This window comes from Chelon labrosus (genome assembly GCF_963514085.1).
Source record: "Chelon labrosus genome assembly, chromosome: 9".
In the NCBI taxonomy this organism is placed as follows: Eukaryota; Metazoa; Chordata; class Actinopteri; order Mugiliformes; family Mugilidae; genus Chelon; species Chelon labrosus.
In genome coordinates, this window is record NC_140359.1 from 4,014,228 (window position 1) to 4,036,346 (window position 22,119).

General features: G+C 42.2%; 1 protein-coding gene across 2 annotated transcripts in view; it reads right to left on the bottom strand.

The window, feature by feature from the left end:
- Positions 1-356: 356 nt before the first annotated feature.
- Positions 357-22,119, bottom strand: part of nr6a1a (nuclear receptor subfamily 6, group A, member 1a) — a 78,636-nt gene continuing 56,873 nt past the window's right edge. For both annotated transcript variants that reach the window (XM_084550664.1, XM_084550663.1), the window contains 8 exons: positions 7,703-7,933; positions 6,479-6,534; positions 5,444-5,604; positions 4,594-4,824; positions 4,202-4,456; positions 2,772-2,893; positions 2,527-2,679; positions 357-2,169 (listed from right to left, as the gene is read on the bottom strand). In XM_084550664.1, coding sequence (XP_084406790.1) covers positions 2,039-2,169; positions 2,527-2,679; positions 2,772-2,893; positions 4,202-4,456; positions 4,594-4,824; positions 5,444-5,604; positions 6,479-6,534; positions 7,703-7,933 — 1,340 coding nt within the window. In that variant the 3' untranslated portion in view covers positions 357-2,038. The remainder of the gene's footprint in view (positions 2,170-2,526; positions 2,680-2,771; positions 2,894-4,201; positions 4,457-4,593; positions 4,825-5,443; positions 5,605-6,478; positions 6,535-7,702; positions 7,934-22,119) is intronic.

The window sequence follows — 22,119 nt, forward strand, 5'->3', positions numbered from 1 at the left end:
TGTGCCTCACCTTCAAACTACATCCACTTTCACTGAATGAAGATGTGGGTGGGGACCTTCAGGGAAATAAAGTGGAAAAGAAAAAAAAAACACTTTTCTACATGAGGACCTACAATGTCCTGGAACCTACATCTACTAATACTACAAGTACATCAGTATGGTCACTGAGGAACTCCTGAATGCAATACATAACACTCACTTTACCCTGTTTAGATCCAGGTCGGCAGGGACCTGAGAGGAACACACTGGGTGGGCAGTGGCCACGGTCAAGGGTCAAGGTCTCCAAACCTCACCGTCGTGTGCAAAAAAGAGAGTCGTTGCGAGGACTGCATTTTGTCTGCATTTCAACTTGTTTGTACATCGTGAAACGGATAAAAACTTGAGGGATCGGAGAAGACACTTCAAGCGGCCCGTAATTATCATTTCATACTTCAAAAATAAAGACCATTCTCTATGGTTATTCTTTTTAAAACATGTGCATATCTATCACAGAGGGTATGTAAGCCAGATCACCTAAATCCTCTAAAACTCGCCTGAATACATTGAGACATGGCCAGAGTCCATCCGTAGCCAGGGTAAAGTGATAGTCCGCAAGAGGAGGAAAATGAAACCACTTCTTTAGAAAGAAATTTAACTTGCTGGTCTTTGGGCTAAGCTCGCCCACTAAAACCCTGAGGACCAGACCTGAACCAAGTATTAAATCCACACTTTCTAGTGTCCATGGGATGCATATCCAGATGAAGTCTGATTTAAACTGAGACTGGCCTTGGGTTTGTGCAACATTTTGATTGAACTTTCCAAGACCCAAAACCAGTCCAACTTTCTCCAAAACTGATCGGTTTGAAGCTAAGCAAGTCAACAGAAACTAGCACATCAGATTTAATTGAACTGGGGCAATGAACCATACCTTGCTTCAGTTTGGTTCTAGTAGGTAGAGCATATGTTGCTTTGACCCGTGAAGCTTGTGCCTTTTCTATTTTTGGCTCGCTTGACAAAAACTGAAAATTTCACGGACTGCCACTTTACCCTCACGCAGCCAGCACTGATGAGAAGCATCACGTCTGCTCTATGCATATATGTGTGTGCACAAGAATGGACGCATGTTTAGCAGCATTTAGAATGAAATCCGGCGACATACTTGTCTGTTCAGCAGAGGATCCCCCCTCTGACAGAGTGATTCATTTCTCATCCTGATCCTTCATTGATAAGAAAGATTTTTTTTTTTCATTTTTTTTTTTTTGCTGAGCTATCAGCTCCCTACCCATCCATGGGTATTTGAGAAAAGCATTGCATAACACTTTGGTCAAGAAAGAAAAACAATAAAACAAAAAACAGCAAACCTAGCTATCCTCCCCTTCCCCTGCAATAAAGCCATACATCCCCAGTCTATGATTGTAGAAAATACCCGTATGCTCCTTTTTCAATAATCCCAAAGATCCAACAAATGTCACCTTAACTCATGGAATGTTAAATTGACAAGACCGCCTCCCATAAGCAGGATGTCTGAGAGTCTATGCAGATAAAGTAGCTCAATTTCCGTAATAAATTTTGCATTTTCAGTGTAACAAAACACAGTTTTTCAAAACCTGATTTATGCAGCTCCTTCCGACATTCAGTCTCTGATTGAGGTGGCAAAGCATCCACAGGGATTTGGTTTTAGACTGGGCAACTCTTCATTTAACAGCAAGAAAAGGTACCTGAAAATAGCAACAACATCTTCCTGAGGTAGTCTCAAAACACTCGTCACGTGTGTCTAGCCGCCCCGTCTGAATAAAATAAACTCTTTTAAAGTCTAGCTCTAACAATGGCAACACTGACACATTGAGCAAACTGGATACACACTTGTAAACTCCAAAGACCAATGCATCTACGAGCATTTGTTTTGTACAGAAGCATGTGCACAGTGTAAATCAGCATACATTCAGCTCTGTCGTGTAATAAATATATAAAGGAAAAAAGTTACAAAAAAACAAACTAGCTGCTTGTCACATTCACAAGAGGGGAGACCAGTCCCTCGACTCGGGCGGCCGGGGAGGGTTTAGTTTCCGGATGAGGCGGTCACGCAGGGCGATGGGCCGGTCCTGTAGCTGGTCAGGCTGGATTTGCAGGAGTGCAATACTGCTTTGAACAAGAGAGGGAGCTGCTCTAGGGGTACATTCACAAGCTTCCCTGTGGGGAAAAAAACAGGACACACAGCTCTTAAACACCAGATGATCTTAGGGTAATGGACATTAGACATTAGACATTACATGCATTCATTAGCTACTATTTTGCCATTTGCTTAAACACCAAAGCTGAAAGAGTTAGAAAAGTGCAAGGCTGTGAAATCCAAGCTGAAATTCCAGGTAACAGGTAAATGTAGGGGAAGTGATCATATTGCACCACCAATCTAAAATAACATTGTTCTCAGAGAAATAAATAAAAGGTGTTTTTTGAGGAAAATTGTGTGAAAATGTGCATTATTGTTGGTAAAACTTAAAAAGACTTAAGTTAGATAATAGCCCACACAGCAGTTGGACGCCTTACCGGCAATGCAGCGGATCTCCGGCAGACACATCATGATCTCAGGGAAGCGTTTGGGCTGGTGCGGGTACTTATACTCAGCGTAGTCCTGGCACACATACCAGTAGCGCTTGTTCAGCTGCTCAAGCTGGGAGATGTTGGACAGTCCCCTGATATCTACAGATGGAGGAAAGGTACGACAGAGTCATGCGGGGGAAATGCGGCAATATGATCTTGGATCCCAGAGACACCAGAGCTTTCATTATTACCTTGGTTGAGGAAGTTGATGGCTTTCATGCAGGCATACTCCTCATTGCTGATCTTCAGCTGGTGGAACTTGCGAAACAGATATATCAACCTCTCCATCACTTCCATCCCGTCCTCGCTGAAGCTGAGGAACAAGATTTGTCAATAAAGCTGTAAAACTGCGGCAGTGAATAACTATCCCTGGGTGGTTAGGCTTAGTTCTATTTGAGTCTATAACTTGAAACAAAACAAAAGAGACTGGGTTTAATAGGTTTACTGTCCACATTAAAATCCACTGTGAAATGGAGCAGCATGTCAAAAACAAATGGGAAAAATCCCCCCAGCGCCATTATCTTAAGCTTCCATGCTTCAGTGAAAATGCCACAAATTAGGGAGGGAATGTGTCAGATGTAAGGAAAGTGCTTAGAAACATCTTGCTCATCCCACAGCTTTTTGAAGGAGGTAGAAAGATCCAAAAAGTTTAATTCTACTCATCAAACCACAATTCCCTGCCTTTCAGCCTCTGACTACTTTATAATCTCGCCAACAAACTTTAGCACTGCTACTGTAAATCAAATACCCACTACTAAAACCCCCAAACTGACCAAAGCAGAAAGCCAACACAGTATATTAGGAGTTTATGTGTCACAAGGTTAGATAATTTGAGTCTGATTTGCCCCCTCAATGCATCATGTTCTGCCTAGCGTGGGACATGTATATATTTTCACATGCCAGACGGTGCTAGCCACAGCTCTGTCCAGGGGAGTGGTCCTGTTCACGGACCACTTCACTGGCCCTCACCCAACAACAATACTTCCCCTGGTGGGATAGAGGGAAATTCAACCTCTTCCAGAGATAATGAGCTCACTGAGTGGAACATCTCACCACTTAGAGGTTAGTTGTTGCAGCGGGGAACATTTAATTCCTGATACACACCATCCTTTTTAGTGAAATACTGAATTTGGCACAGCTTCAGGAGGATAAATCTAACATTTAATATGGTATCTATGCTAATGGAGAGATAGCCCGCACAAAAGAGAACCAGGGAGAATTTATAGCTACTGTAGGTGAAATATTATCAACACACACAGGGTCATTCTTTATTGTAAATACTGATGTGAAACATAACCATGTTAGCCAATAGTTACCCATTGAATAAAAGATGCTAACAAATGACACATTTCACATTTCACATCACACATAGCTACTTAACCCAGTGTTTACGTATAAATGTTGGAGATTTAAATAATTAAAGGTGCTTTTTTAATGGTTACAAATTAAATATAGAGGCTAAGTCTTAGGGTAGGGTTGCAGCACTACATGCAAATAATATTAAAAGGAAAACTATGGGATTTTCCGCAGTTCCTTTCCAAATCTAATAAATAAAAGCCACCTTACAATAAATGTAGCCAGTTAAAAACAAAGTTTCCGATCCCAAATATTTGCTACTCACCCCTGCAGCTCGTCGTCAGACGGCGTGTACTTGGCAGTGACGTCAGCCAGGTCCCCGAATATCTGGGCGCTGTAGATGGTGAGGCAGGAGAGCAGGATGAGCTCCTGCCAGGTGGAGCTGAGCAGGCAGGTGTAGTCTTCAATGGAGAGCTCGCAGAAGAAGGGCAGCTTCTTGATCCAGGAGATCTGGCGGAAGAGCAGCTCGTCCGCCAGGCGACACAGCAGGGCGAACAGCTCCACCTGTGTCACCTTGTACCTGGGATACACACGATGCCAAACAGTTAGGATGAGAACTAAATGCTACACATTAACCAGCTGCAATACTATAGTGACCATGACAATGCATCATTAAGTCTCTACATTATGTTTACATATATATTCTGCATGACTCACCCGTCTTCTATGAGCATGGGAGTGGCCAGGGGGGCCAGGTCTTCAGCAGCCACCAGCTGCAGCACCAGAGGGTGGGACTGTGGGTACAGGCTGCGGGGCTGAGGGGCCAGCAGGCCAGACTGGGCAGCATAGCTGAAGAGGTGAGGCAGGAGCTGGTAGTGTGTGGACATGGAGGTGTTGATGTACTGGTCCCTGAGGGCTGCCGTGTAGCCGTTCATTTCTACAGAGCGACTGGGTGCACACAAAGGTCAAAGGTTAGATATGTATCGGCTTTAAAGAGACGTTTATATATGGACCTACACACCGTTCCTTTAACCTCCCAACCTTTAATCTTCATCCAAGGTTTTTTTCCATTCAAAATCTTTGCATTTTTTCTAAACTTGTAGACGAAACTCTGCTGTTTGTACTTGCATACCGCAGCGTACGCTACACGGGCTTTGTCTGATTGCTGTTCATTTCTGCTAAGATTTAATTTGATAAAACATCTCCTCCTCTGAATAGCTATCAGGCGGTGTGGCTGCTGAGATAAACCTAATGTTTACACAAACTGAGACTAAAAGAAATGCCATCATGCAAGCACCTAGACAATATTTGTCCTTGATGAGTGCAGATAGACAATGCACTTGTCTCCATAGCAAGAACAGCAGATAGTGCAGAGAGTTCTTTGTGTTTGCTATGATAACCAAGCCTGAGGAGCTGCATATTCAAGCATTCTTCGGCTGATGAATACCTTAACTAAAGTCTGGGTGAGATGGGAACGAGGTGTTAGACTGTCAGGGCCAGCTCATTATCTCAGTGATGGGGCAAGTGCCTACGCTGCGTGGCTGAGTGGATGAGATGAACAACTCACTTGGATGACAGAGTAGAGGCGGGTGATGGCTGGTTGCCCTCTGATGCTCCGTTGCTGGGAGAGCTGTGGTCACTGTCGCCATTGTTGCCCCAGGTGTGCTCAGGGGCGTCCTCTTTGAACTCCTGCCCCGACATGATCCGCTCAATCTCCTCCTCTGTGATCTGAAACGAAAATGGATTTGTTTTTTAAGCTTGCAGCCCTTCCTCTCGCAACAAAAATCTGTGCGCGTCTCTGTTCCATTGATTAGCATTGACTAGCACGACGCTGCTTTTCACTAAAATGTTGAGGAGCAAGGACGCAATCACACAATGAAGTAGGGAGCCAGAGAAAGAAAGAAATAATGGAGGTATGTGTGTGAGCGTGTGTTGGAGTGAGTGATGCACACACCTAAAATAATAGAATCCGTACAGGTCAGTGTAGGGAGAAAACACAGACAAAAGCAATTTTGAATGGCTTTAGCATGCCAGAAAATGTGGAGTCTTGTATCTGTGGCTGGGTTCAATTCACTTTCATTTCTATCAATTCAGCACATATACTGAAACAGGCAATTCATTTCATATTAATGACAGAGAGGTCCTCCTTTCATTGGGGTTTAGAAATAAAGCAGTGTCTTAATGGAGGCGGACATTTCTGTGTTTTGACTTGCTGAATTGAATCGGAATGAATTGACCACATACCTCCTGAATAGTGACTCAGTGGCACTTCTCCTCATGTCACACATTTTCCTGACCATTTGTTCTCTCACCGGTGTTAACAATGAAGCTGAACTGAATGGGGAATAATCCACGAATACGTGATTATACTGATGATATAACAAGGTCAGGGCTCACTCTCATTACATGCTTCACGACTATCATTACACCATAATGAGTAGCATTAGAGTACTCCACCTCTGTTATTTAGGAGAATGGCTTGTGCTATGAATGCGTTCATGGTAAGTAAGCTACCTCTGCGACTGAGCCAGAATAATGTTTGGACTTGTATGATGGGAGAAGGTCAGTGCGTGTCACAAAAACAACATTTCTGACGATTTACCTGTACAGGTCCAATGCTTTTGTTCCTCCCTCCTGGCATGCCATCCTCCCTGATTGCTGCACGACAAAACAGAATAAAGATTTTAACATTTAGTCCTTTAACCGAACACGATTGGCATCGCAGCTCTACCTAGTGGATGAAACTAATTACACTGTTCTTCCTTTTTTTGTGTGGTGATTTCTCCCTAGAAACGCCCAACTATATATTTTCCTGTTTCTGTCTGGAACGGTTTGTTTGCAGTTGAGTAAATTTATTTCATGGGTTGAGGGAAGCTTCCCTTAATCAAATTATTTGGAGAATAATGAGACAGCTCACTTACAACAGGTCACTTACATCTTTTCCCCATTAGGGGGCAGCCTATGCTCACGGAAATAAAAATCTGAGGCGGTGGATGAGAACAAACTGCAGCTCCAGTCTGCTTTGTTAATGCTAAACCTAAGGCCCGTCACAGAGTATTCCAGACATATGTTTAACAAAAGATTTATTGGTAGAACTGATACAGTTTAGCCGAACTGAGCAGTCGAATTGCTCTTTGCAAGTGTGTTTGAAGTTTCCAAAAGTAAAATATCGTATGTTTGGTATTGGAGAATTTTTTAAATATAAATGATTAGGACCAAAAAGGTCAGATGAATTAATTCTCGATTACACACTCTACCCACTGACTGAAGTGTTCATTTATCATACTGGTAGTATTGCTGACAATTGGCCTGGAATACAAAGCCTGATTATAAACTGGAGTAAAGGTGAAGGAGCCTCCGTAGATCAGCCATCCTCAGCTCAGAGGCCACAACAGACCGGTAAAGCCCTGCACCGTGTTAAACTGTTCATTGCTGCATATCATTACAATGACTTTATGCATTTATTATTTCATGCTCCAGATTTAATCTTTACAGATTCTGATTGTAAACTACCATCAGGATGATATATATGCTGAAAGCATTATATTAATATTTGGAATGACAGCACATATGTTAATCAGTTAAACTGAAGCACATAATAAAGAATACAACTCAGTAAAGGCTGACCAAAGTTTCAACCAAAAGATTAATTCTGTATTTCTTGGCTTGTGCATATTGGTCATGTCAATAAAAAAGATGAGTAACTAAAAATAATTTTCATTTCACTAAAATAGGGAGGAAATCGTGCAGATGTTTGACCATCAGCATAAACTGACATTCTGTCACATTCGCGTGACCTGAAACGACAGAGGTGGCCACACTTTACCTTTGCGGTTCATCCCCATCTGCAGACACTTGAGCAGGCGGCAGTACTGGCAGCGGTTGCGCTGCTTGCGTGACATCTCGCAGTTCTTGTCACGGCTGCAGCGGTACACCCGCTTATTGCAGATACTGCGCTTGAAGAAGCCCTTGCAGCCTTCGCAAGATATAATGCCATAGTGCAGGCCTGTTGCACGATCTCCACAGATAAGGCAAGTACGCTGGTCAGCTGGATCATCTGGAGAGGGGAGGAGAAAAGGAAAAAGGGATTTAGAACCATTTCCAGCCACGTCTTTGCACTAATTCCTCCACATCGTTTTTTTTAAAAAAAATGTGGGTGCAGAAAACCTCGCTGAAGGCACAAGTTTTTAATTGAGATCATGGGGGCGGCTGGGGCTTAAGTGCTAGCCAGGCGCTGGCTAATCCAAAGGATTCTTAAGCTCTGACTCTCATTTTGTGAAAGTGGAGGTGTAACAGGCAGCAGGACGGAGAGAGGAGATGTCTTAGGTATGTTTTATTCAGCAGCTCTGATGAGCTAAAACGACACCACTGATTTGTTTACAGGCTCTCCTTTCTTTCTTGACAATAGCAGTATCACATGAAGAGGCATCTTTCTAGGAAACCATTTGAGCGCATCTAAACGTACACTACTACATTTTCTCCACTGAATTGGTATGAGACATATAATTCCACCCACCACCTGTAGTATCCCTTAAAGGTCATAAGTCCTCTCTTTGCACAGATGTTTCAGCCAGGCACCCTCTCAGTCATTAACCATTAACCTTGTTTTGTCAAGCACACACATTTTGCTGATCACTCCAAACTGTGAAAAGTTGTTAGGACAGGAATAAGTGAGGGTGGTAATTTGGAACACATGTGGGGGGATATCGAATGAGGAATGGGCTCACAGCAAGGAAGTTACGCAGAACAGGATGTCGTGAACAAAGTACATTAAAAATAGCAGTAAAAGTGACGCTGACGGGGTTTGTAAAGCAGCCTTGACAGCTTGCTGACCGAGGCATTAAGACGGCAAGAAAAGAAATGGTCCCAAGTCTTACACTGACTCAAAAAGACATATGGATGTACGGAGAAAGTATCGCATGTGACGGGTGGGAGAGGATCAAAGAAAGACGGCTACATAGGACCATCCTGGTGAAGCGACTTTGCTAATCACAAAGGTGCTCTCAAACTGTTAAGACAGCAATCTGGGAAAGCTGTTGAAAATCTTCTCTTAATCCCCCGTCTACCTCCGGGCCACATACGTACATAATCGAAATCACAGAGGAAGCTGAGAATTATGTTGGAGCGCATATTCTCTGCTGTCCACAGTGCTGAGCCTCATCAAGAGTGCACACACACACTTGATTGTCACACCAAGAAGCCCTCCAGCACCCCTCATCGCCCCCTCGCTACCAAAAGCACAGAGCAGATGGGTTGGACTCTATGGCAACAGAGAGCAAATGGCAAAGCTTGCGGCAGCAGGAACGTGGCTTGCAGCTGATCTGTATCAGGGATCAGCAGGTTTTAACCTATCAAGACCAGGTAAGCGATTAGACTGATAACACATTGCTGTTTTGGTGGAGGCTCATTCTTAGGCAGTGTTGCTGATGGTCAGTTGACAACTACATCTGGAATTGCTCGTAACTGATGGACAGGGTGGAGCGGGGGGCTTTGAATGGATGTTAAGAAAGTAATGGGAGCACACAGTACAACCATTCCTGAGGTTGACATACTGTAAAACAGGAAATACCGCTACAGATTTTGATACCAGAGTTTCTCAGACATGAGAGCATTTAGTCTCATACTCTTTGTTTGTCCTCTGGCTGAAAACTGGCTGCATTAGTCTGGTTCTTTAAGGTTACCATGAAGACAGCAGTTTGACTTCGTGACTCTGTGCCCAGAGAAGATGCAGTATAAAGAAATATGTAACTAGCTGACGTCATTGGAAACCAAGTATTCAGAGAGGGCTGAAACAAATAAAAGCATAGCTTCCCTTCAAAGTTTTGACATCCATAAATTGTTTAAATTAAAAAAGGAAAAGTTGGTTGAACAGGCCAAACTAATTAAAGCTTCAGTTTTCCTCTCTGTTGAGGCCATGCTTAGAATTCTATGAGAACCCTACTGCGGCTGTTTTGGATGATGTCCAACTTTGGGTGCCACCGCAGCAGAGAACGTTAAAATGACTTCCTGTGAAGACATGATACAGAGCATACTACTTTTTAACAGTCAGCCCAGCAATCGCTCAAATTCCCTCTTCGTTTTCCACATTTCCCCCTTTACTTTAGGTGAGCTAGTTAGCCTTCTATACTGCCTGTAAATTGTTCATTTTTTGTTGCATAGCAACTAGGACCGTGAAGCCCTCTTTGTGCCATTTGAGCTCCTGAATCTTGAGTACACTCACAGCCTGGCCATGTTTGAGCTGGAGATGAACTCAAATGCAGATGCAGATATTTGATCCCAAACTGATGTGATGTCCAACAAAAGAATGTCTGTGGTCCAGATAAACAAGAACAGTGGACAGCAGCCCGTGTGCTTTCACGATGAGCAGAAGGAGGCATAATAGGTCTGAGGCTGCTGTCCAGCAGGTTAATGCTGCCTGCTGAGGCTGGAGATTAACCTGGTCATCTGATTAATGTAAGACTCTTGTGTAATTCACCAAACTGCTCTGCACACAAGCGGGATACCTTTACCCTCCTATGGGATTCTGTGGTGGGAAAGCCAATAATAAAGGCAGACGCAGGTCGCTGCTGCATCGTTGTTTACTTTATGTGCTGTTTGCACTATCCATCTTAAGCCTTGGTCACACTACAGGACTGCTCGGGTATTGGTGCACGGATGCAGACAAATAATCACATCCTGCAAGCATTTTCTCCTAGTTTCTCCTAGAAAATTCGCAGACTCCTAGTTGGTCTATTTAATGTGCCATTAGGTTCCAAATAAAGCTATAAATGGTTATTTTTTATTCTAAAACTGGAGCTCTGATATTTCAATTAACTGATTTATAAGTACAGTTTGCTAAAGTCAAAGGTAGAGTCAGGATGTTGTTTGCTAATTCCCATATTTGAGCTGCAAACAGGTTTTTAGTAACGTGCTTGTGATAAATGATTAAAATGATTAAAAGGCAACTAATCATTTCAGCACTATTTGACTGACAGACCAATATTTACTTATTCATCCTGGACTCTCTGGCAACAATAACTTCTAGAAAAGTCAAAGAGTAGAAAAACTAAGTTTCAAAATGTCCCAGACAAAAATGTAACTTGCAAATATAAAATATAAAAACTGTCGTCATGTTAAACAATACTACCACTGAACCTACTGTGTGTGTGGATGAAGAGGCAGAAGTACCCAACACAGACACACAGATGATGCTGTTTACCTCGAGGGACGTGGTTTGTGGAAACTCGATATTAGGACTGTTCTAAATGGTTGACCCAGTAACCCTTCCCTGATTAGATGGCGCAATGTTTTGACAATAAACATGTCGTAGTAACATAATCTTTAATATTCAAATGAGCGGGATTAAGCTTTTGTATGTGTATATAATTTTAAGGGGCAGCTCATCAGAGGCATGTGACTGAGCTCAGAGCTAAGCCTCCCAGAGAGAGGGGGTTTTCATAGCGGGCTGCAGGGTTCATGTACTAAAGGTAATTAGAAGGAGGTGGAATGGGGTGGTGGGGGCCCATGGCATAAAGCCTCTCCCAGATAATGAATGGTGAATAGAGGACTTCTAAAGCCGAGAGGCAGATTACCATTTAAATGGTGCGAGGTTTTAACTTTGCTGCTTAAAGAAGACCGCAGGGGCAGCCATACTGTACAGAGACAATGGGGCGTCACACGGTGAGCCCGTCCTGGGATTAGAATTTAACTATTTTGGTGATTAACTCTATACTGCGCAGAGGTTAAATCGACTCAGAGGAGAAGAAGCGCTACCAGGCACAGAGACGCCCCCCACTGCTGTTTAGTCGTTCATAAAAAAAAATTTATTTTCAGTGAGCAAGTAGTGAGACCTCGGGATATGTACTTGATCATTTGTTAAAACCATAAAATGTCAGAAAATATTGTATACATACATCTTAACCCTAACTCTTAATAACGTAAGGCTTTATTTTGCTACTAAGTTTTCAAACCCTTCAAACTAGCAGATGTTTTTGGGGTCACATAGTTTCTGCGGCGAAACACAGCACCATTCTACACCTGTGTTTACACAGTTAACATTGCCGTTGTCTGACAAACATAATTATCTTTCTGATATCAGTGGTTTTTGTCTTTTTTTACCATCTAATGTACATGGTCTGCCAGCACTATAAAATAAGTTGAATAATACAGATTGCAGGACAAATGATCAAACAGATATGATCAGAATCAGCTGAAAATTCTGGTTTATTTCAAATTGGCATGTTTCCTGTTAATGTTGTTAACGTGGCTCTGTGGTAAGGGAGGATGCAAGCAGAAGGGGGACAGAACATTCTGAAATTTGAGTTGAAGGGCAGTTCAACAGAGCTTCAGCTGCAGTCTGAATATAAAGAGCTTTTCAGCTCATAAGCTTTAGAATAAAGCAGAGCGACACCGTCATGAAGTCAGAGAAAAAAAGACTCAACAAACTTCTGTACTTCTGGGAACTCAGCAGAAGCACACCTACAAGAAACTATGCCTTTACTGTATATTGAGCACCTCCGCCTAGCATCATAAACCATGTGGTAGATCAAATGCAGGACATGCGTCCCTCACCTCCTCAGCTGGCCATTTGGCAGCCCACATGCTCATTCAGAGAATACATTAAAACCATATATTTCACTGGCCACCCCATGTGAAACGCCTGACTTCCTTCAATGAGCTCAAAAACACAATAGCCACTAGCTGCCTTTACTCAAGCTTATTTGCCAAATCTATCACCCTGTCTTTCAAGTGCATGGCCACACTATAAACGGGCCGATTCACACCTCCACTCACACTTGATCTCAGCGTGTCACGTCCTATGACTCCTCCTTCTTCCACCTGAAGATGATAGTTAAATATTCATGGCAGTTTCATCAGGATTTGACTTCCTAAAGGTTCCGCCTGCATGTCTGGCCCTGACTCTGTGCCAGTCTGGTGACATATTGAACATCTAATGGAACTTTTCCCACGAGTCTGAACTCAGTGCAAAATTAATAGTTATGGATACAAAAAGAAAATCTGTCTTCCATTTAAAAGCATCTGAAAAAAGTAGGAATTCAGTGAGAAATATTCTGTAATGATGACAACTTTTTCAGAAAAGGCACATTTCATTTAAATGATTGAAAACATGTTTTCTATACTTCTTTCACTGTGCAAAAGAGGCATTCAACAAATGTCATATTATATTTCATAGATCCATAAAATATGGTATTTCTGTTTGTATTTGGAGGTCCCACAGTGCATGGACAGGATAACCTCAGCCGTTAACAATCTTGAATGCACAAAATAGTGCAATTCAAAATGCTTCATTGCAGAGAATGAGTGCAAATGCAAACATAACAATCTGAGACTAATGCACAAAAGAAGCAAACAGTGGGAAACTAATAAATGGAACTAGAGCACTTTAAAGTGTAAATACAATAATCTTTGCACTTTGGAACAACTGAAACGTGAGAAGAGGGACCTGAGAGTCTGTTATGGATTGTAGTCTGGAAGCACAAAGATTCTTTTAAAATCAATTTGGAAACCGATGGGCAGCCAGTGTAAGGGCTTTAAATTAGCAGTTGATGCACTGTGTTGAATTCTCTTCTGCTCTGATGACAGTATTTGATGACACCTTGGCTAAAGATCATTTTGCTACGCATGTAGAAACAGATATAAAAAAGCCTTGTGTGGTTCCTTGTCTAGTCTGACACAATAACCCCAATGACATCGTGCCTAAGGATATCACCTGGCTTATCTCAACTTGTACCAGTGGATTACACATTTTCAACAGCCTGGGTCACAAGCTGGGGAAGTGGAGGGTCTTGTGTAAAATGCGGAATACACTGGATATCTGTTAAGGACTTAATGTCAGGAAATCTCTGCCTCCATTTTTAATCTGCACTCCCACCTCTAAGTGCCTGGAAGCACACAATTTAACCGCTCAAATATCTCTTAAATGTGCTCATTATTTAAGCACTATAAATGAACTCTGTCTGAATGTAGGCATTCAGAATTAGTGGAGGGATCTGGCCAAATGTTTCCATATTGATCATTTTACATGAGACTGAAGAATTTCACAGTTTTGGAACAATATTTGTCGTATGAAGGCTCTTTTTGTTCAAATCAAACGGTGTGACTCTTTCACAAGGTCATAAAACAAGACGTGATGATGAATTCCCCAGAGGTGATAATAAAGAGTCTTGAACTCCCTCTATTATATAACCTTCTCTCTCCCTCTCTCCAGCTCTGGTGCCGGAACCCCCGATGTTCTGTGTCACCCCTCCACACACACAGTCATCCCCACCCCCGAGACTCATTAAAGGCTGCATTGTTTCCTAGAGGTCAGCCTGGGTTTCATTCCAAACTCTAACGCAAAACAGGAGATGCAAGTCAAGCATTTTAAGCCCCTGTCAGTGGCAAAGACAAACGGGACTCTTGTTTCCCCCACTGCTCCCAACATGTCCTGGCAATTGTTCACTGTAAACCGGCTGACTGAGTGAGATGTCAATCACTGGTCGTATGGAGTTATAAAACAAATGCTCTTTACATCTCACACTGGGGGAAATGGATTTTAAGTGCAGGAGCGACACGATTTTCAGTGCCGTCCCAAAAACACAGCATGCTGCTGACTTTTCATGCTTCCCTACAGAAAGGTGCCCACCTTCTCTGAGCTGTCTCATGCTGAGAACAGAGATGTATCGTGGCCAAATCTCCCTATTGTCCACGCTCCACACACACACAAAGGCCAGTGTATAGTGTAAAGCAGCCTTTAGAGTGGCTGACAGAGCATGGCCTGCCACTGAAGGGGTTTTCTCTTTGGGTTTTGTCTTGGGCTTTCCATTACAATCGTGCCCAGCTGAGACAGGGAGCGGGGGTTGCAGGAATCTGCTGTACTTTTCCGCTGCTGACACCCTCCCTCCCTCCCTTCTCATCTCTCTGCCTTTCTTCTTCCCCTTTACTCCTCCTCATATCTCTTCTTCTCCTCTGAAACTTATCTGTCCTACCTGGGGGAGCACCCCCCTCCATTCTCACCCCACCCAAGACTATGACTGGTATGTACATGGACACACACACATCAACACAATCACAGAGGTTAAAGACATCTGAAGAGCCTCTGGGACTCTGATCTAGCATTCCTGGTAGCCCACACTGTGATGCTAATCTTTAAAGTTACATGCAGTTGCAGAGCGGGCTCATCCACGAGAACACGGCGACCTGTTGACATCGCTGTCATTATAATATACAACCAGGCTTAGAGGCTAAATCATTAGCATTGAGTAATACTGCACTGAAGATAGGCTACATATTAATGTGATGCTAATGTGAGCCACATGTGAGGCTACTTTGTTAAATAATGTGGGAAAGGGCCTAGGCAGTAGGAGTCTGTCTCACTGTCTCGGCTTTGTTAGCATCTGAAAAGGTCATTGAAATGTTTCTTTTTCAAGTCAATGTAAATCACAAATAAGAATTTTTGTTTGCATGGGGGGGGGGGGGGGGGGGGGCTTTGGTGCATGTGTATTAGTCTAAAGAAATGGATTCTCATGTCACACACAGAACACACGGTTTGGGATTTCACATTTAGTTCAACACCAAGGATTACTGTTCAGTATCCAAACTTTGTTATTTAGCTGGTTGCTTCATTTTTTAATCAAAGACAAGATCAAAATCACACCTTTTAGAAAAGTGGTTCTTCTAGGTCACAATCTAGATGAGATCCACATTAAAATAGTTTCTTTAAGAGACTGTTCCATTTTACATTGCTGAAGAGTGATTCCATTGCGTGCCACTGATTTTGTTTTCTTATTTACAGAGAACAGAGAAATGTAAACAGGGTAAAAGTGAGAAACGTGTTATTTTTACTGCGGCAGAATTCGTGGGACACGTGCTGTTTAGACTTAGCGGAAATGAGGCATGTTAAACATCACTGTTGAGGCCTGTGACTCGTTCCTCTTTCCATTTCCTTTGCAGAGCATGAAACCCCCGCTTTAAAAGACAGCTGAAACTTGTTTAGGCCCTGAGCTACTTCTCTTAAATGTCAGGTCTAAACAGCCAGTGCGCACTGATATGAACCATGTGTGAGTTTTACAGCCCATGCTTTGTGATACATATAAAAACACTGTTAATGAATGTTGAGTCTCTTCCGTGGAAGGGGGAGGGACTTCCCAGAGCCAGCAGGGCCTGAGGAATAAACCGATATAACATGAATACCCTAAAAAATTAAAAAAATAGCGAGGAGCTTGTTTCGTCTGAGCTGACCATCTTATGTAAAACTTCTCCTGTCTGCAAAAACAAATAAGCATAATGACAAAAAGCACATTTGCAATGCATCAGATAAGTTCAGTCCTGTGTGAGTGTGTATGTGGATGTTTGTGCTGGGGGAAGGGTGCTGGGGCAGTTGAAATAACACACCATTGAAAGACAAAGGTTCTCTACATGATGGACCCGATGGTTTGGTTTGACACAGCTGGGCCCGGTCAGAAGGATATGTTTCAGTGAAATTAAGGGAAAAGCTGCCTCTTGTCATTGGCTATTTATAGGCAAGCATTACAGAGTCACAGGAGTCCCTGACCTTCCCCCACTGTTACTATTGATCTTCACACAGCCTCTGTTCCCTGCATCGATGTCCACATGAATGACCAAACAAGCTCCCTTTCTCTCGCGCTTATTCTTATTTTTGCCTTTATACATTGCTTCTCACAACACAGAACAAAATAAAATCAGAAGGTGTAGCCGTAATATCGTGCCGTTAACGCTCCCTCAGCTAGAGCACAAACCAACAAGGTTCCAAGCTGAAGGATTAACATGAAGGGGGAGGGGTTGAATACAGTAACATGTTTCCTTCACATGCTACACCAAAGTCCTTAGAGGGAAATATCAAATGAAGGACACCCTACCAGAAAATACATGCTTTTAGTGTCCTTAAACTCTTGGGTAATTTAAGGGCATTACCTAAATATAAATATGTACAACAAATAAAAATTGCAAGTTGAACACACTTAGCAATAATAAGAAGGCTGGGATACATTAGTGATTCACTTGCTTTACCATGAGGGGTATCTTAAGAGTGAGAAGGATCACATTCCAAATTCCTGCAATACAAGGGGAGGGATATAGGGAGGGAAGGGCAGTTTAGTGAGTGGGAATGTAGTATGGAAACTGCAACGTGAAGGTTACTCATTTTTTTATCTTACTTATTATTCCAGCAGTTGGAACAAATTGAGGTAACAGCCAAACGTAACTACGAAAAGCCTCAAACCCAAAAGCAATTTGAGAGGAGCACTATCAACAAAGTTCAAATAGAGTAAAAAAAAAGTCCTCATTGTGAAATGACAACATGAGAGTTAAAAATAGAAAAAGACAAAGAAATGAACAATATGTGAATGTGCTTTCAGGTTCAGGTTAGCGGTGAATGGCCAACGGGGTGATTCTCCATAATATCAACACTGCTGACTGTGAACAAACCCACAGCCACATACCAAAGATCAATACATATGGATGTGCGCTGTGCAATTCACCATCACGCCGCGATATGTCATAACACACACACGTAATCAAAGCACTTGAAAGCATTGATCACTGTGAAATGCAGGAATTTCTCTCTGCTCATTATCCCGGCCTGAAAATCATTAACTATCCACAATTTAAAGGGCTAATCCTAGCAACCGAAGCGTACATCTGAGGATGATATACCTACAACTAACAGGTCTTGCATTATTTTCATTTGATTCATTGGTAAGAATTTAATGTTTTCTCAAATATCCTATAGCATATATTAGTTGGATATGAAGCTATGTTGGGGGAATCAGCAACACAATAGGTCTAACTTGTATCAAATAAAAAAAGCCTCCTCAACCCAGCAGCTAAAGTAAACAAGAAAATATAAAGTCACCAGAAAGCAGTACAACCACATTACCTTATTAATGACACACAGATCTCCTCTCCCATTCATTCATGTAATTATGGTCAGTGTGGCCAAGGAAAAGAAAGTAATAGCTTTCTCAGCTAGCCTTCCTTACCTTCCCATGTATCCATTTCATGCTTCTCCCAGTGTGCCTGGACCCCATTCAAGCACGGACTCGGCTAAAGAAAAGCCACCCGGCCTGGTTGCCTCATGACTTCCTTGCCCTTTCTCCCTGTTCTCTCTCCCAGCAACCTCTTTCTTCGACAGCCTGCCCTTCTCTGACCGCAGCCGGAGCCCAGCAACACCACTGGTCACTTTACTGCCTGGTCACATGACCAGCAGAGTTCAAGCCCCTGGGGTCACCGCTTGGCTTGAGGTCCAATGACAGCTAGGGGTTATCTGAGTGGAACTGATAGTCCTATTTTCGCTAGCGTTCAACAATCCCCCCCACCCCCGCCCTCCTCCTCCTCCTCTCTGCCCTCACCCAAATTAGCCTTCCCTTCAACCATGCCTCTGGCTCTTCTGAGGAGGACCAAAGTGCATGCCCAAGCATAAACACTAGTTCAAGCTGACAAAACACACAGACATTAACTAATTGAAGCACTTAGTGGAACAGGGGAAGAAGGTTAAAGCTGAAGTTTCACAGCTTGCTTGGTTACATACTGAGGACATTGGAAAGCCAAAGAAACTGAGGGCTAAAAAGGTGAAGAACATGAGAAATGTTTGGGTGGATCTCTTTGAAGGAGACACCTCCAGTTCATATTCCTCTATATCGGACTAATGCGGCATTAAATTACAAAGTTACAAGTCAGGTATTTCCAGGACACCATGATTGATTATAAAATCCCGTTGCCCAGGATATTGGCAAACACTTTTACTAGACAGTACTTTGTTGGATGTATTAACCACAGACAGACATCCTGATAAATGAATTTTAGAAAATTCATTCAGCATCCTGGTTCCTTACTTTCTAATATAACAATATAACCTGTCTGTATTTTTGATATGCGTCCCCCTTATTCCAATGCTCATTTCTCATTTTATGTATCCAGCAGAATATGTAACATAGTAGACCGAAAAAAACCTGATGGTTCATTTGACAATGACAAAAATCTACTGTTGCCAGCTCATCTCAACAAGACAGCAGAGAGATTAACCAAGTCCAAACGTCGAAGAAAATGGTATTTGCATCTTACACTTACTATGAATTGAAAAGGTTGAATAGTTGGACCCCAAATAATTGTGATATTGTGGTACTGCAGCACCAAAAATCACACACCAAAAGCTACCAAGAGATAAACGGTGTTGACTGACTTTTCATTGACTTTTCAATTCCAATTTAATTGACTAATTTTTTTTTGTATAATTTTATTCTATATTCTCTTCTTGTGTGTATGTATTGTCCCTATTAAGGCAAAACTGGTATTGGGCTTAATCCTTGAAAACTAAACCCAGACCTTCCAACACAACACGACAAGGCTCTAGAAACCTTTCTGATATGAATGGCCACCCTGTTCAAATTGATGTTGCACTAATGGTGGAGCTCAAATCTTCTTACATATATGTTTGTCAGCATGATTCAGCTCATATCCTGGTTAACCAGCCTTAAACCCTCCAAGAGCTACAGAGTTATCTTACCATCCAGTGGGTTCTCTTCCTTCATCCCCTCCAGTGATCTGGCTAGGGGACCATAATGAGAAGCATCCAGTGTTTCACCAGTGGCCCACACCCTAAACTCTACTTCCCAACCTGATCCTGCCTACACACCCAGCAGCCTCCTCTGTTCCTGATCCCAACCTCACTACACTGGACAAGCCTGTCCTGATCAGCCAGTCAGCCTCCCAGCCCACCCTCTTCACAGCTCCACCCTGCCTAATACCACTTGTTCACTCTCACAGCAGCGGTGGTCACCCACAACCCCCCACCCCCACGGGCCCTACCCCCCATGTGAATGCTAATGACCCTGGCCGTACTAAGTCACATATAAGAAGCTTTTCACATTTAAACGCAACACTGAAAGATGGTTCATGTGAATGCATTCAGGAAGAAAGAAAACTGAGACGCGCACTGGGATCAGGGGGGTTCACTGAAACACCAGTGGAGCTGTCAAGCTGCGTAGTTTGGTAATAAGGTAGAAATATGAAGACACGTGGAACCTGCTGGTGTGATCAAAGTCAGTCTCACCGTCTCCCACTTTACACTAATACCATAATAGTCTGCTACCATATGTCACCGTGTCAAAGGCAAGGCTTATGGGAAGGACCTGGCCAAGGTGTTGTAATTGGATATGTCTTTACATGTAGATTTGAGTGTTACATAGTTCACCAGTTAAGAGTTGGAGAATATGGGAGAGGAAACCAAACTAAACCTAATTTATATATGCAGACTTCCAAAGACAGTCTTCAAGCTGACATAAACCTTTAATACTCTTTTATTTACCATTACACTCCTGGTTCACAGACCTTTTCAAAGGTTACACATTGGTAGGAAGCCCAGTAGGGGATACCGTTTTCTTGGCAAACATATATATATATTTTTTCAGTCAGACACAGGCTCTGATAACATATTTTCACTCCGAATTGAATAACCTTGCTTGTCGATACTAATAGGAAATCAAACATGACCCGTGTAGTGGGGGAGGGACGGGTGGGAGCGCCATATGTCACCCTTGACCTTAGCACCTTTCCTCCCGTGCGGCGAAGACGAATCAGCCATGTTGCCTTTAACCTTGAAGTCAACTGGACGCAGGGCAGGGCCGACGCTCTGCTGGTTACCTGCTGTCATGTGGCGAGAGGCACTACCTGAGGCTGGGGTGCCACTCCCAACGGCCTGCAACATGCAGGATGTCCTGCTGGTACACCCATCCAACATCAATGTTCACTTCTTCTCTGGTTAGTACATTTTTTTCACTAAATAACAAACATGTTTAATTCTACCACAGGTCACACTCACTGATTAAGGGCTCCTCATAAATAACAACTTAAGATATGATAAGCAAGAAATTATTTTTAATTTAATATTAAAATGATAGATTTTTTTGGCATTTGGGAGTTCAGATTTCCTTTTAATCACATCTTAATTTGATATGGGGTTCTTTGGGGTACAACCACAGATACAAATTCCACGATTTTACGACCAAGTGAATCCATTTCTTGACTATGAATTAAAGAATAAGAAAACAAATACTGGTACTACCGCAACTGCATATTGCATGTGTTTTTTAAATTAAAATTCCTGCATGATTTTGAAACTATATAAAATAAAAGCAACAAATGAACATATTTTGTTATCTGGACAGTGTGCAGCACATTCTACATCTATACCTCTAAAAGGAAAAATTCAGCTGGTGTGTACTCTTATTAAAATGTAAGAAAATACTGCTGCTGTCATTGATACTGTGGTGTTGAGATCTTAAAATGGTTTGCACTGTTTGAATGGAAAGGTTATGTGACTTCAAACTATCTATAATTTGATAGAGAAATATGTTGGTGCATGCAAAAATACAGCGGAAAAAGCTTAATTTGTGTTAAAAGGGACTAAATCGTGAACAACCCACGATAGATTCAACATAAATTATGAAGCAGCTGACAATGTAATAATATCTAATAATTAATTAATAATTAATTAGCCAAAACGTTAAGATAATATCTAAAGGAGAGTGGCACCATTCACACAGACGAGTCACTGCCATGTTGGGCTTCCAGGTAATGTGTGGTCAAGCAGGATTCCCTGTCTGTACGGTGACTACCAAGTCCCTAAGTCTTCATCTAGTTTAGTGTGCAGTATATTGTCCCATGGAATGATTAACCACTGTCAAAGAATGACATAAGATTTATTTCCATCCAGCTGTTCAGTCCCAATCCCTTGAGTTCCCTTTGTACTGTACGTGTGGAAATGTTCTTACTTTCACTATTAAACATAGCCCTGAGTTCTACTGTTGTTTTTCTTCTATTTGATTTCACCAAACGTTTAAGTGATTGCCGATCAATCAGGATTTTTTTCCGACCATATTTCTTCCTTGAAGACGATGGTTCCCCACTATCCTTCCAGTTTTTAATAATGCGTTGGACAGTTCTTAACCCAATTTCAGTAGTTTCTACAATCTCCTTAGATGTTTTCTCTGCTTGATGCATGCCAATCTTTTGACTGTTCCCTTCTCATCTTATATACTATATCATACTCTGAACCACAACATTCTGTTTGAATCAGGACAGCGCCTTTGTTGTACTTCTGCTTTTGCCATCTAATAAATACATAAATGCAAAAAACATTTGAAGACCATGGCTTCTTTTGTTAAATGCAAAGGGATTCTGCAAAAAATGACAAACGTATACATTCGATACCAGGTTAGATAAAAAGGATAGGATGGTATATGATTA